General features: G+C 43.5%; 1 protein-coding gene across 3 annotated transcripts in view; it reads right to left on the bottom strand.

Annotated features, from left to right (window-relative positions):
* The window catches only part of MAP7D2 (MAP7 domain containing 2), a 75,724-nt gene that overhangs the window by 59,832 nt on the left and 1,464 nt on the right, over positions 1–14,428 (bottom strand). For all 3 annotated transcript variants that reach the window (XM_006835588.1, XM_006835589.1, XM_006835590.1), the window contains exon 2: positions 12,053–12,216. In XM_006835588.1, coding sequence (XP_006835651.1) covers positions 12,053–12,216 — 164 coding nt within the window. The remainder of the gene's footprint in view (positions 1–12,052; positions 12,217–14,428) is intronic.

The raw sequence follows: 14,428 nt of genomic DNA, 5'->3' as shown, positions 1-14,428 counted from the left end.
CCCTGTGACCACATTTTGAGGACCACTGATTAGAGGGAAAATTGAGCATGAGGGAGAGACGGAGAAGAGAAAGTTTAATAACATCAGGAAAACAGTATTAATAAATACTTTAAGTGCATGCTGCAGACCAAAATTCCTGCCAAGTTTTGGTTCTGCTGAGCATCATCTGATCATCAGTAGAGGGCGAGAAAAGGACAAGGTGAATTCTTGTCCCTAGAAAACCCGCTCTCGGATGAGGCTTGGTGGAAGATACAAGGGGTGGCCTCACGATCAGGCAGATTTTGACTCCATCTGGGACCCCATGAACTCTGGCTCTAGATTTGCTGGAATTAACTTGGAGGAGAACCCTGACCAGGCAGCCTGCTGAGCAGACCAGCCCTCTAAAAGGTTTCCTACAGACATGACCCAGGCACTGTCACCTAGGCAGCAGGCTATGTCAGGAGGAGAGGTGTGGCATTACCTTCTCTACTACCCTCACTGCATAAACTGTCTTGGTAATCACAGTGCAGGGACAAGTCCCATGATGGCTCTCAGCAGACTAGCCAGTGCCCAATGAGAACGCCCAGCCCTCTGCTGAATGTAGCTCTTATTTGGAAACGTAAGTTCAGAAATTTCCCACTTTGTCTCCAGCCTGGTGGATGTTGTTAGGTGCCGAACAAAAAGAGTATGAGAAGTTCTGATATGTCAAAAAGAATTGTAGAGCTTACTCTCTCTGTAGGAAGCTTTTCCTGGTTATCGACATAACGAGAAACATTTGCTGTTGTTGTTAGGTGCTCTTGAGTCATTTCTGACCCATAGCAACCCCTTTGTATAACAAAACAAAACACCTCCTGATCCTGTGCCATCCTCACAATTGCTGCTAGGCTTGTGCCCATTGTTGCTGCCACTGTGCCAGTCCATCTTGTTGGGGGTCTCTGTCTTTATCGCGGATCTCCACTTTAGCAAGCATGATGTTCTGCTCCAGGGACCGGTGCCTCCTGTTATGCCCAAAAGATGAGAGATGAACTCTGGTCATCTTGGCTTCTAAGGAGCTTTCTAGTTGTACTTCTTCCAACACAGATTGTTTGTTCTTCTGGCAGTTCATGGCACCTTTAATATTCTTCTCAAACACCAGAACTCAAATACACCAATTCTTCTACAGTCTTCCTTATTCACTGTTCTACTTTCACATGCACAATTAAGTATTCTGGAATATTCATTCTCCACAATGTTATCCATAACTTGTCATGATCCACACAACCAAAAGCCTTTTTGTATTCAACAAATCACAGGTAAACTTCTTTCTGGTATTCTCTGCTTTCAGCCAAGACCCATCTGATGTAAGCAGTGATAGCCCTCATTCCACATCCTCATCTGGCTTAAACATCTAGCAGTTCTCTGTGAACGTGCTGCTGCAGCCATTTTTAAATGATCTTTACCAGAATTTTACTTGCATGCAATATTAATGATGTAGTCCAATGGTTTCTGCATTCTACTGGGTCACATCTCTTTGAAATGGGCACAAATATGAATCTCTTCCAAACAGCTGGTCAGGTAGCTGTCTTCCAAATTTCTTGGCATAGATGACTGAGTGCCTTCAGTGATGCATCAGTTTGTTGAAAGATTTCAATCTGTACTCCATCAATTCCCAGAGCTTTGTTCTTTGTCAATGCCTTCAATACACCCTGGATTTATTCCTTTAGTATGACTGGCTTTTGGTCATATGCTACATATTGAAATGGCTGCACATCAACCATCTCTTTTTGGTACAGTGACTCTGTGTATTCTTCAATTCCATCACCACTTTAGTAGTTTGTATGTAAATTTGAATAACAGTGGTACTAACTGGTCTTCCTTGTAGGCATATGGATATTATCCTATCATAGACTGGGTTGTTCTGCAAAACAGGTCTTGATATGTTCTTTTTCATGACGAAAGAGATGCCAATCCTCCTTAACTTGTCATTGCCGGCATAGCAAACCATAACTGTCACATTCAAAATGGTTGATGTTTCCACTCACTAATGCCTCAAATATCAATGTTTATGCATTCCATTTAATTTTTGATAACTTTCTGTGGTGTTGTGGGTTTAATCCACTGGACTGTAAAGTTGGTTTCATCCTAAAGTCAGTGGTTCAAGCTCACCAACCACGCCTTGGAAACCCTATACAGGGTCACTATAGGTCGGAACTGACTTGATGGCACTTAAAAAAAAAATACTGCGTACATTCCATGTTCCAATTATCAGTGGATGTTTATAGCTGTTTTTCTTCATTTTGAGTTGTGCCCCATCAGCAAATGAAGGTCCCGAAAGCTTTACTCCCATTTGCGTCATCATGGTCAGCTCTACTTTGAGGAAGCAGTTCTTCCCTAGTTGTATTTTGAGTGCTTTACAACTTGAGGGCTCATCTTCTGACACTGTATCTGACAATATTCTGGTGCTCCTCATCATGTTTCAATAGTCAATATTCTGGTGCTGAAAGTGTTCCACTGCTATTAATAAGGTTTTCAATGACTATTCAGAAATACTACACCTCTTCTTCTTCCTAGACTGCCTTCATCTGGAAGCTCATCTGAAATCTGTCCACTGTGGGTGACCCTGCTGGTATTTAAAATACCCGTGGCATACTTTAAATCCTTTAAACGAGGATCCATTGGAGGGCAAGTCTGGTGCCAACTGCTGTGGTAATTCCAGCTCTAATAGTGTATATTAAAATTGTTGTTGTTATTGTTAGGTGCCATCGAGTCGGCACCAACTTATAGTGACCCTATGCACAGCAGACCGAAACACTGCCCGATTCTGGGCCAACCTCACTACTGTTGCCATGCTTGAGTCCATCGATGCCGCCACCTGGCCAATCCATCTCGTTGGGGGTCTTCCTCTTTTTCTCTGACCCTCCACCTTACCAAACATGATATCCTTCTCCAGTGACTGGTCCCTCCTGACAATATGTCCAAAGTATGAGAGATGAAGTTTGGCCATCTTGGCCTCCAAGGAGCACTCTGGCTGCGCTTCTTCCAAAACGGATCTATTGGTTCTTTTGGCAGCCCATGGCACTTGCAATATTCTCCAACAGCATAACTAAAAAGCACCAATTCTTCTACAGTCTTCCTTATTCACTGTCCAGCTTTCGCATGCCTATGAGGTTATTGAAAATACCATGGCTTGGGTCAGGCGCACCTTAGTCCTCAAGCTGACATCTTTGCTCTTCAACACTTTAAAAAGGTCTTGTGCAGCAGATTTGCCTAATGTAATACGTCGTTGATTTCTTTCTTTTTTTTTTTTTTCTCGTTGTTGATTTCTTGACTGCTGCTTCCTTGAGTGTTGATAGTTGATCCAAGAAGTATGAAGTCCTTGACAACTTCAGTCTTTTCTCCATTGATAAGAATGTTGTTAACTGGTCCAGTGGTGAGGATTTTTGTTTTCTTTACATTGAGATGTAATCCATACTAAAGGCTGTGCTCTTTGATCTTCATCATCAGTAAATGTTTTAAGTCCTCTTCACTTTCAGCAAGCAAAGCTGTATCATCTGCATATTGCAGGTTGTTAATGAGTCTTCCTCCAATCCTGATGCCATGTTTTTCTTCATAGAACCCAGCTTCTCGGATTATTTGCTCAGTATACAGGTTGAATATGTATGGTGAAAGAATGCAACCCTGTCACACAGCTTTCTTAATTTTAAAACATTCAGTGTTCCCATGTTCTATTTGAACAACTGCCTCTTGGTTCAGGTACAGAGTCCTCATGAATACTAAAGTTACTGCAGTTAAAAAGCTCACAGTTGGATCTTGTGAGCTGGCAGGTAATCTGGGGAAAAAACAAAAACAAACCCGTGGCACAGCTTTAAGAATCACAGCAACATACAAGCCACCACAGTATGACAAACTGACAGACAAGTCGTAGGAAGAAGTTGGTAGAATTCTTCAATTTCATTGTCACTGGCTTTAGTGACTGAAATGTAACTATGAATAATAGTTGTATTAACTGGGCTTTCCTGTAGGTATATGGATATTATCCTATCACAGAGAGTGTTGTATTTCAAGACATGTCTTGAAATGTTCTTTTTAATGATGACTGGAACACCATTCCTTTTCAATTTTTCATTCCTGGCACAGCAAGCCATGTCATTGTCAGATTTAAAATGGCCAATACCAGTCCATTTCAGCTTACTATTGACTAGGATGTTTATGCATTCCATTTAATTTTTGACAATTTCCAATTTCCCTAGATTCATACTTTGTACATTCATGTTCCGATTATTAATGAATATTTACAGTTGTTTCTTCTCATTTTGAGTTGTGTCCTATCAGCAAATGAAGGTCCCAAAGGCTTTACTCCATTTGAGTCATCATGGTCAATTCTACTTTGAGAAGACAGCTCTTCCACCATCTTATTTTGAGTATCTTCCAACCTGAGGGGGCTCATCTTCTGGCACTGACAATATTCTGGTGCTCTTAATCAGTTTCAATATTCAATATTTTTGCTATTCATAAGGTTTTCAGTGACTAAATATTTGGACGAGTCCTGGTGTGGTGCTGTAGGTGAATGCTCCAGACTGAAAAGCCATTTGAATGGCAAGGTCGGCGGTTCAAGCTCACGAGCTGCTCCTTGGAAACCCCATACCGTGTCACTATGGGTCGGAATCGACTTGGCGGCACTTAACAACAACAAATATTTGGAAGTAGTCCGTGTCTCCTTCATCCTAGTCTGTCTTCATCTTGGAAGCTCAGCTGAAACCTGTCCACCATGGGGTGACCCTGCTGGTATTTAAAATACCAGTGGCATAACTGGTATCATAGCAACACGCAAGCCACAACAGTATGACAAACTGACAGACGAGTGGTAGAATGAGAAACATACTGCTCCAAAAAAACCATTTTCCAAGAGCACTAGTTGAGAACCTCTACTCCTCTGAGTAGAGAATGAGAACACATTCTATTGTCCGTCTCATGCTAAGCTGCATAACACAATTTATTCCAGAGGCTCAATTCTTGGGGTAGTGTGGCATGTGAGGATCATAGGAATCCACCCTGGGGAGAAGGGAGCCCCTAAGAAGAGAACAAACTCAAAGTCAGGGTCTCAAGTGGACACTGGATGTGCCTGCTGGAGACAGGACTGATGAACCTCAATCCCCCATAATTATTTTTTTAAAGTTTTTATTGTGAACTGAGTGACAGTTTACATGGGAGAAAGAGGCTTTACACCATCCCATTATTCTTGAGAGCTCTGGGATTCAGGTAGTCTGTGATGGGCACTTCTGCCTTTGCAGACAAGGAGGCCTCCTGACCTCACACCAACGAAGTGAGCAGTTACCAAGAACAATGTCATGGCAACTGTAGGGTCAGGGAGCCAGGTCATGACTGGGGAGCTGAAGGAGAGGTGGCCACCATTAGGCTTCCCATAAACTCCTAAACACTGGACCCAGTGAGGCAGGCCTTGGCACCCACACACTTTCTAATAGGCTAGAGAAGCAGAATGGGCTGGGAAGTACTAGCTCTTCTGGAAGATGCCTGCCTTTTTCCCTAACCAAGAAATCTGCACTGAGAGCACAGCCAACCACCAAGCAGTAGCAGCCCTCCCAATGCTCACCAATGAAACAGGGTCAACTGCAGGGAGTTCTCTTGGAAAGGGGCTCCTGAGCTGTAAACCTATTCATTCATTCTCCCCAAAAGCCACCAAACAGAACTCCATGCAGGCAGACAATGCCACGACATGGTTAACAAGCCAGCCGGGGCTATAGAAAGTTCCTAAGCTATCCCCAGATCTCCTGGGGACTTGAGGGTGGGAGCAGCTTGTAGAGGGAGACTGCTTCCTTGGGTTGCCAAACAACCAAGGGAGTCCTACTTTCAGCTGCATGGTTCTGGGCCTAAGCAGCAGGGGTGAGAGGGGAAGAGCAAATCCAGCTTGTGTCTGTTCACTACAGACAGACAGTAGCCCCTCAATACACACACACCCCTCAATTCCCCCCAACCAACCATAAAGATGTCTCAAAGGCAGACCCCTGTGACATTGTAGGAGTGCCAGAGACTCAGGAAGTGTCTAGTGAGACTTCACCGTTCCCCTTCCTGGAAGCAGCAGCTTCTAGCTTTTGTTTTAATCAGTAATCGTGCAGAATGATAAGGAGGAAGAAGAAAAGTTCTAAGTCATAAAATCCTGGAGGATGGGAAGAAGTCACTAGCAAGACCAGTGACTCAGGACATACACACATAGGTTGGGAGAGGAGAAATTTGTCTCCAGGTAGTACAACGGCCTCTTACACTCTGGTGTTTACTGATATTCCATGTGAGTAAAGTTTTAATAAAGGTAATACAGAAACGGCTGCAAGCATACATTGGCAGAGAACTTCTAGAGGTTCAAGCCAGATTCAGAAGAGGACATGGAATGAGGGATATCACTGATGTACAATGGATCTTGGATGAAAGCAGATAATATCAGAAAAATGTTTACCTGTGTTTTATTGACTATACAAAGGCTTTTGATTGTGTGGATTATGACAAGCTATAGGCAACATTGCGAAGTAAGAGGATTCCGGAACACTTAATTGTGTTCGTGAGAAATCTGTACATGAACCAAGAGTCAGGTGTTTGAACAGAACACGGGAACCCTGAATGGTTTCAAATTAAGAAAGGTGTGTGACAGGGTTGTAGTCTTTCACCATACTTATTCAACCTGTATGCTGAGCAAATAATCCTAGAAGCTAGGTTATATGAAGAAAAACATGGCATCAGGATTGGAGGAAGACTCATTAACAACCTGCAATATGCAGATGATACAACCTTGCTTGCTGAAAGTAAAGAGGACTTAAAACATTTACTGATGATGAAGATCAAAGAGCACAGTCTTCAGTATGGATTACATCTCAATGTAAAGAAAACAAAAATCCTCACCACTGGACCAATTAACAACATTCTTATCAATGGAGAAAAGACTGAAGTTGTCAAGGACTTCATTCTTCTTGGATCAACTATCAACACTCAAGGAAGCAGCAGTCAAGAAATCAACAACGAGAAAAAAAAAAAAAATCAACAACGTATTGCATTAGGCAAATCTGCTGCACAAGACCTTTTTAAAGTGTTGAAGAGCAAAGATGTCAGCTTGAGGACTAAGGTGCGTCTGACCCAAGCCATGGTATTTTCAATAACCTCATAGGCAAGGAGCTCTGGTAGCGTAGTGGTTACGAATCGGGCTGCGAACCTTAAGGTCAGTGGTTCAAAACTACCAGCCGCTCTGCGGGAGAAAGATGAGGCTTTCTACTCCCGTAAGGATTTACACCCTCGGAAACCCTGTACAGGGTCGCTATGGGTCGGCTCCGACTCGAAGGCACTTAACAACAACAACAACAACAACATAGGCATGCAAAAGCTGGACAGTGAATAAGGAAGATTGTAGAAGAATTGGTGCTTTTTAGTTATGCTGTTGGAGAATATTGCAAGTGCCATGGGCTGCCAAAAGAACCAATAGATCCGTTTTGGAAGAAGCGCAGCCAGAGTGCTCCTCGGAGGCCAAGATGGCCAAACTTCATCTCTCATACTTCGGACATATTGTCAGGAGGGACCAGTCGCTGGAGAAGGATATCATGTTTGGTAAGGTGGAGGGTCAGAGAGGAAGACGAAGACCCCCAACGAGATGGATTGGCCAAGTGGCAGCATCAATATGGCTCAAGCATGGAAACAATTGTGAGGTTGGCCTAGGACCAGGCAATGTTTTGTCTGTTGTGCAGAGGGTCGCTATGAGTCGGTACTGACTCGATGGCATCTAACAACAACAGATTCCAAACCACCCTCTTTTCTTGGAGCTCCCTTTTGACCTTGTTCAGTCAAGGTCATCCAAAGTAGCTGAAGGGAATCTAACATTTTAGAATTCGGAATTTGCTGGGCACTTTCACCAAAGTCATCTCTGATCCTGCCCATAATGACCTGGGAAGCAGGTGGTGGTATTCTCTAGACTGGGATGAGAAGACAGTTAAAGGGTTCTGTGCCTTGCAGCTGCTAAGTAATACAGCTAGGATTTGAACTGATGCCACAGTATCAGACTACAGCCCACAACAGTGAACCAGGGATGAGTGTATAGCATAGGCCTTCATTTGCTAAAAGGAACAATGAAACTACCATGGAAGTAGTTGCTTCTTGGGTAACCAAAACCAAAACCCAAACCTACTGCTGTTGAGTCGCTTCCGGCCTCATAGAAACACTATAGAATATAATAGAAGTACTCCAGGCTCAATCGTGTATGTGTTTGTTGTTAACTTAAAATGAAGAAGGGTAGACATGCAGTGATAAACTGTCCAGACATTAAACAAAAAAGAATACACAGATATGTCTCTGAAACTGATAATGTAGGTGATTAACAAATCCCTGTATCATGTTTGTTGTTATTAAGTGACATTGAGTTTATTTTGACTCATAGCGACCCTGTACAGGGTTTCCGAGGAGCTACTGGTGGGTTTGAACCACCAACCTTGTGGGTCACACAGTCCAGTGCTTATCCTACAGTGCCACAACAGGAGTCCACAACTTCAAAAGTTTATGGGAAATTTTTTATTATCTTTTCATTCCATTTTTCATGAACGTTTTGAAGTCCCCTCATATTTATACCAAAAGGTGAGTCATTGTACCTTATGAATAAAAAATGATCACCACTTGATACAAGCCTATGATTTTCTTAAACTGCATGTGTTAAGAAAATCTATACTCTAAATGTGCTCTCTAAATATATTTTCAAAGTTTAGTAATAAGGGGAATAACATTCCATTTCTCTTTTTAAAAGTAACTGGAAAGAAAAGATGATTAAAGCAAAGACATACATTAAAATTTAAACACTAGCATTTTTTATAGGAGCCCTGACAGTGCTGGACGGTTAACCTCAAGGTCAGCAGTTTGAATCTACCAGCTGCTCTGCAGGAGAAAGAGGCGGCTTTCTGCTCCCATAAAGAAGTCAGCCTCTGGAATACCTATACAGGGTCACTATGATACTTAAAAAGGGAGACTATTCCATTTTCCAGTGGTAGTTGAGAAACATGTTATTCACTTTCACCAAACTGCTTCCTCAGGCATTATGTCTTCTACTTTGGAGACAGAAACTTCCATGCTATTACCCTGTCCTTGTGTCTTCCATGGAGGCACACACTGTAATCCCAGTCCTAAACTATCAACAACCTTATCCAGTTTTAACTCAAGTTACAACCTCTAACTTGAGTTACAACACCTAAGCTGAAACAATGAAGTCCCGATAAACAATCCTTTCCCTGTCTTAATTTTGGACAACACCAAATTCCTATCAACAATCCTTGCCAGTCATAATTTAGGCTGCAACCTTCTAGGCCAACACCACCAAATCCTAATCAACAATCCCCACCCTACCCCCAGTCTAAGCTCAAGTTATAATTCCCATGCTTACACTACCAAGTCACTTGTCAACATCTAGTCTTAATTCATTAAAACACCAAGTCTCTATCAATAACCCCCTAACAACTTCCTGTCCTACACAACCCAGTTGCTATCAACAACCTCCTCCAAGCCTTAACTTAGGCTACAAACTTCTGTGCTACACAACCAGGTTGCTATAAACAACCTCTTCTCAACAAGTAAAGTTATGAAAACATCTTAGTTATAACCAAACACCTTGAGGGAATGAGTTGCTGGGCCTGGGGATACAGGACCATGGTCTCAGGGGACACTAAGGTCAATTGGCATAACATAGTACACAAGGATGATATGCTACTTTCTACTCTGGTGAGTAAAAACTGGGATCTTAAAAGCTCATGAACAGCTATCTAAAGGTTAACCATTGATCTCTCCCTGTCTGGGAAGAAGAGTGAAGAAAATCGAAGACACATGCAAACAATTAGTTCAATGCACTAATGTACCATGCAACACCAATCTCCATAGCCTTAAGATCAGAAGAAGTATACTGTGCCCAGCAACCAATACCAGTGGCACTGAAAAGGGATCCCATTAGAAAGTCCTGGATACAGTGCCAAGACAAATGTAGAACAAAACTCAAAATCATAATGAACTGGGATGTGGGGGGTGAGGTGAGGGTAGGGAAGGACGGTGGAGCACAGGGCAGGGAATAGACACAGGATAGTTTGGGTGCTGGGGAGGGTGACAATATACAAGAAGGGGGAGGGGAATGGAAGAACAAAGCAGATGGGAGAACAATTAGGCAGGTGTGCATGGGCTAAGTGGGACAGAGGTAAAGAATGATGTATGCACAACCTTGGAACAACAGGGCTCTGGGATTCAGGTATTGAGACATGGCTGCACTAGGGAAAAGGGGGGAAATAATGTTAAGATGCTTGGCTGTCTTTTGATTCTTGGTTTCCCTTGCATACCATTATAATATAGACACTGGAGGGGGAGAGAAAGGAATAGCCAGAAATATCACCTGGAAAGCTTGTAAGTCCGCCTTTTGCCTATAACTGATTGGAATACCTACAATGGGGATACAACATGCCCAGTGAAGGAGGCTTCCTGTGGAGCCTCTGCATTACATAAGACTATAGGTGGAATCCTGAACAGCATCCAGAATCTTCAGAGGTGGCAAATTTCCACTGGAAAGGACGGGCAGACCAGCCTGGAGCAGCTAGAAGAACAGAAGACACTTCTTGAAAGAAAGACCGACAGGAAAAATACAAAACGATATAAGCAGACCGACTGATTACTACAAGAACAAGCAAGTTGCTCGCCCAGGAGACATCAGGACAAGTAGTCGGGTCCCCTTAGAGCAAACCCCCTTCCAAGACTAACTAAGACTCAATGGGAATACACGCTCTGATTGGTGACCACATTTGTCACCGATAAGGGGAATTGAGGGAAAAACAGCAATGAAGCTAAGCCCTACAACGTTCAATACACTCCTGTGAATCCGGGTGAAGACCTGGTTGGCCAGCAGTGTGGCAAGACCTGGGGACTCTTAGTCCCAGAGTCAGTGACATAGCCACAGAGGACTAGAGTGGAGAGTGAAGCATCCGGCTGATAAGAACACCCACACTTGCAGATAATACCCATTTGACCTGGCTTCAATGACTGGATGATCAGAGCTCAACCAGAAGAAGAAAGAAGAGGAAAAAAAGAGTAATGTGATACAATTTGATGAACTTAACCTACACCTAAGGATGCAGTAGCTCAATGTTGTTGTTGTTACGTGCCGTCAAGTCGGTTCCGACCCATAGCGACCCTGAACAGGGTTTCCGAGGGTGTAAATCCTTACGGGAGTAGAAAGCCTCATCTTTCTCCCGCGGAGCAGCTGGTAGTTTCGAACCGCTGACCTTTAGGTTCGCAGCCCGATTCGTAACCACTACGCTACCAGAGCTCCAAATCTTCACAGCAAGGATCATTTCCACCCCCTCCATACACAGAGTCTTTACTCATACTACAACACGTAAGCCTACACAACCAGGTCCCTCTCAACTTCTTCCCAGTCTTACTTTAGGTTACAATCCCCAGGTCTACACAACCAAGTCCCTATCAATAACCCCCTCCCAATCTTAACACAAGTTAAAACCTCTAACTTAGGTTACAACCTCCAGTCATTATCAATAACCTTGCCCAGGCTTAACATTAGCTGCGACCCCCAAGCCAACACCTCCAACTCCTTATAAATTACCCCTTCCAGCCTTAACTCAGATTACAACTCTCTGGCTTAAACCACCAAACGTGTATCAACAGCCCCTCCCAGTCTTAACTTCGGCTGTACACCATCAAATCTCTATCAGCAACCATCTCCAAATCTTTACTTAGCATAAATTAGACCTGGAAGAGGCCTCGAAACCACCAAATTTGACCTCCTCATTTCAGAGACAAGGAAGCCCATAGAGGCCAGCTAACTTGTCCAGGATGACACAGCGAATTAACACTGGAGTTGACAAATCTCTTTGTCCTATTACAGAGCTGCTTTCATTGTCTGGCACCATGTTACTGGAAGCAGGTATATTAAGCCACCAGGGAGAAGGCACAGGAGTGAATCTCACACCCCAGAGCTAAGCATCTATTTAGCCAGTTGCCCTGAACACAAAGCCTGTGCAAGCCAAGGCAATAGCTGGAAAGCTGGGATGTGTGCTCTGGGCCTCACCTCCTCCTCTCGGAGCTTCTGCTTCCTCTTTTCTTCCACAGCAGCCCTCTTCTGGTCCTCCCGTAGCCGCTGCTCTTCCAGTTTTCGCCATCGCTCCTCAATTTGCTTTTCATACTGGAGCTTGGCTCTTTTCTGTTTCTCCAGGATCTGCTGCTCCCGAGCAGCTGGTGAACAGAAATCGAAAGAGAGGTTTCACCACCAGAGCACCTCACACACTCTTTAGATTACAACTCAAACTGCAGAAGCAAGATGGCAAGGAGACCAAAAGAGAGCCTGGTGGGTGCCTAAGAGGCAGTGATTGAGATGAAGGGTATTAGAGACAGGCACACTAGCTGTCTCTGGGCAACCATGGGTACCTTAACTGTATCATCTCTGCACCTCAGTTTTCTTCTTCACAAAGGGAGAGCAGCAGTGTTTGCTGATGTTTATTTAAACCATATCATTTCCTATGCAGTCAACTCTGACCCCAACTGTATCAGAGTTGAACTATGCTCCACAGTGTCTCTAACTTTTTAGAAATTGATCATCAGACCTTTCTTCTAAGATGTTTCTAGGTTGACTCAGACTGCCAGCTTTTCAGTTAGCAGTGAACACTTAACTGTTTGCAACCACCCCCAAATTAACCTGTTACCATCAAATCAATTTTGATTCATAGCGACCCTTTAGGACAGATGAGAAATGACCCATAGCATTTCCAAGGCTGTAGCATAGTGGTTACGAGTCAGGCTGCTAACCTCAAGGTCAGCAGTTCGAAACTACCAGCTGCTCCTCAGGAGAAAGATGAGGCTTTCTGCTCCCATCAAGATTTACAGCCTCGGAACCCTATGCAGTATCGCTGAGTTGGAACTGATTCCATGGCACACCACTACCACCACCACTACCACCAATACCCACTAGCTGCTCCTTGGAAACCCAATACATGGCTGCTATGAGTAGGAAACAAGTCAACATCACTAACAACAACAGTCTTTACAGAAGCAGACTGCCACATCTTTCTCCTGTTGAGAAGCTGCTGGGTTCAAACCACTGAACTTTCATTGGCTGAGCACTTAACCACTGCACCATCAGGACTCCTTATTTTTATTATGGGCATCAGCAAAAACTACAAACTAGGGATTTTCCCACAAGAGAGCTTGTTGTTCAACATTGACCAATACACCACTGTTCATCAGCCAGAGTGGAGCTTGAATTGTATCTTCAGGTCAACAGGGTGTCACTGAAGGAGTTTAAGCAGGGGGTGAGACTACTATTACTATTAACTGGAACAACCTTCCTGAAGAATAATTTGGAAACATATAGCAGTAGTAGTTAAGTGCCGTCGGCTCGATTCTGACCCATAGCGACCCTGTATAGGGTTTCCAAGAAGCAGTTGGTGAGCTTGAACCACTTTTCTGGCAGTTCAAATGACTTTGCAGTCTGATGCATTAGCCCACAGCGCCACTAAGGGAGCTTCAAAAAGTTTGTGAAAACTTGGAATTGAAAGATAATGAAATTTTTCTGCAAGTGTTTTGAAGCCCCTTTACCTATCAAAAGCCCTAAAATGTATTTCCCTTTTAGGAATCCATCTTCAGGAAAATTATCCAGGAGGGGAGGGGAAAAGTTGAGAGAGGAGGAAAATAAAGGGAGAGGAGAGGGATTAGGGTAAAGGAGAGGAAGAAGAAAGTAGGATTAGGCGAGAACCTGAGTTTTCATCCAACCAGGCATTGGGAGAGCACACCAAAAATAAGAGGGACACTCTCTCTCCAAGAACTCAAGATGGAGCTGTAAGAAAAGTTTGAAGCTTAAAAGGTCACCAGAGGAATTTGAAAACACCTTAATTCACCTCATCTGTCACAATGCAGTGGGGAAACCACTATCTACCCTAGAGCAGTCTGTGGAGAATACACTGGACTTAAATATGTCTATCTGCCTGGAAGGTATATGACACGCTTTCTTAACAGAGTTTTCCTGTTGTAACACAGAAAATTATCTAACTGCCATTTCCTCATATGATCCAGAGCCAATGATCCTTAAGGAGGAAATCCAAGGTGCACTGAAGGAACTGGCAAAGAACAAGGCACCAGGAATTGATGGAATAAATTTTGAAATCTTTCAAGAAAGTGAGGCGGCACAGGAGGCAATCACTTATCTATGCCAAGAAACTTGGGAGACATCTGGCCGACTGTTTGGAAGAGATCCACATTTGTGCCCATTCCAAAGAGAGGTGACCCAACGGAATGCAGAAATCATTGGACATCTCTTTGGTATCCCATGCGAGTAAAGTTTTACTAAAGGTAATACAGAAACAGCTGCAAGCATATGCTGACAGAGAACTTCTAGAGGTTCAAGGCAGATTCAGAAGAGGCCGTGGAATGAGGGATATCACTGCTGATGTCC

This window comes from Chrysochloris asiatica, unplaced genomic scaffold, assembly GCF_000296735.1.
Source record: "Chrysochloris asiatica unplaced genomic scaffold, ChrAsi1.0 scaffold00018, whole genome shotgun sequence".
Lineage (NCBI taxonomy): Eukaryota > Metazoa > Chordata > Mammalia > Afrosoricida > Chrysochloridae > Chrysochloris > Chrysochloris asiatica.
The sequence above is the reverse complement of the archived record's forward strand: the minus strand, read 5'-3'. Positions and strand labels throughout refer to the sequence as shown.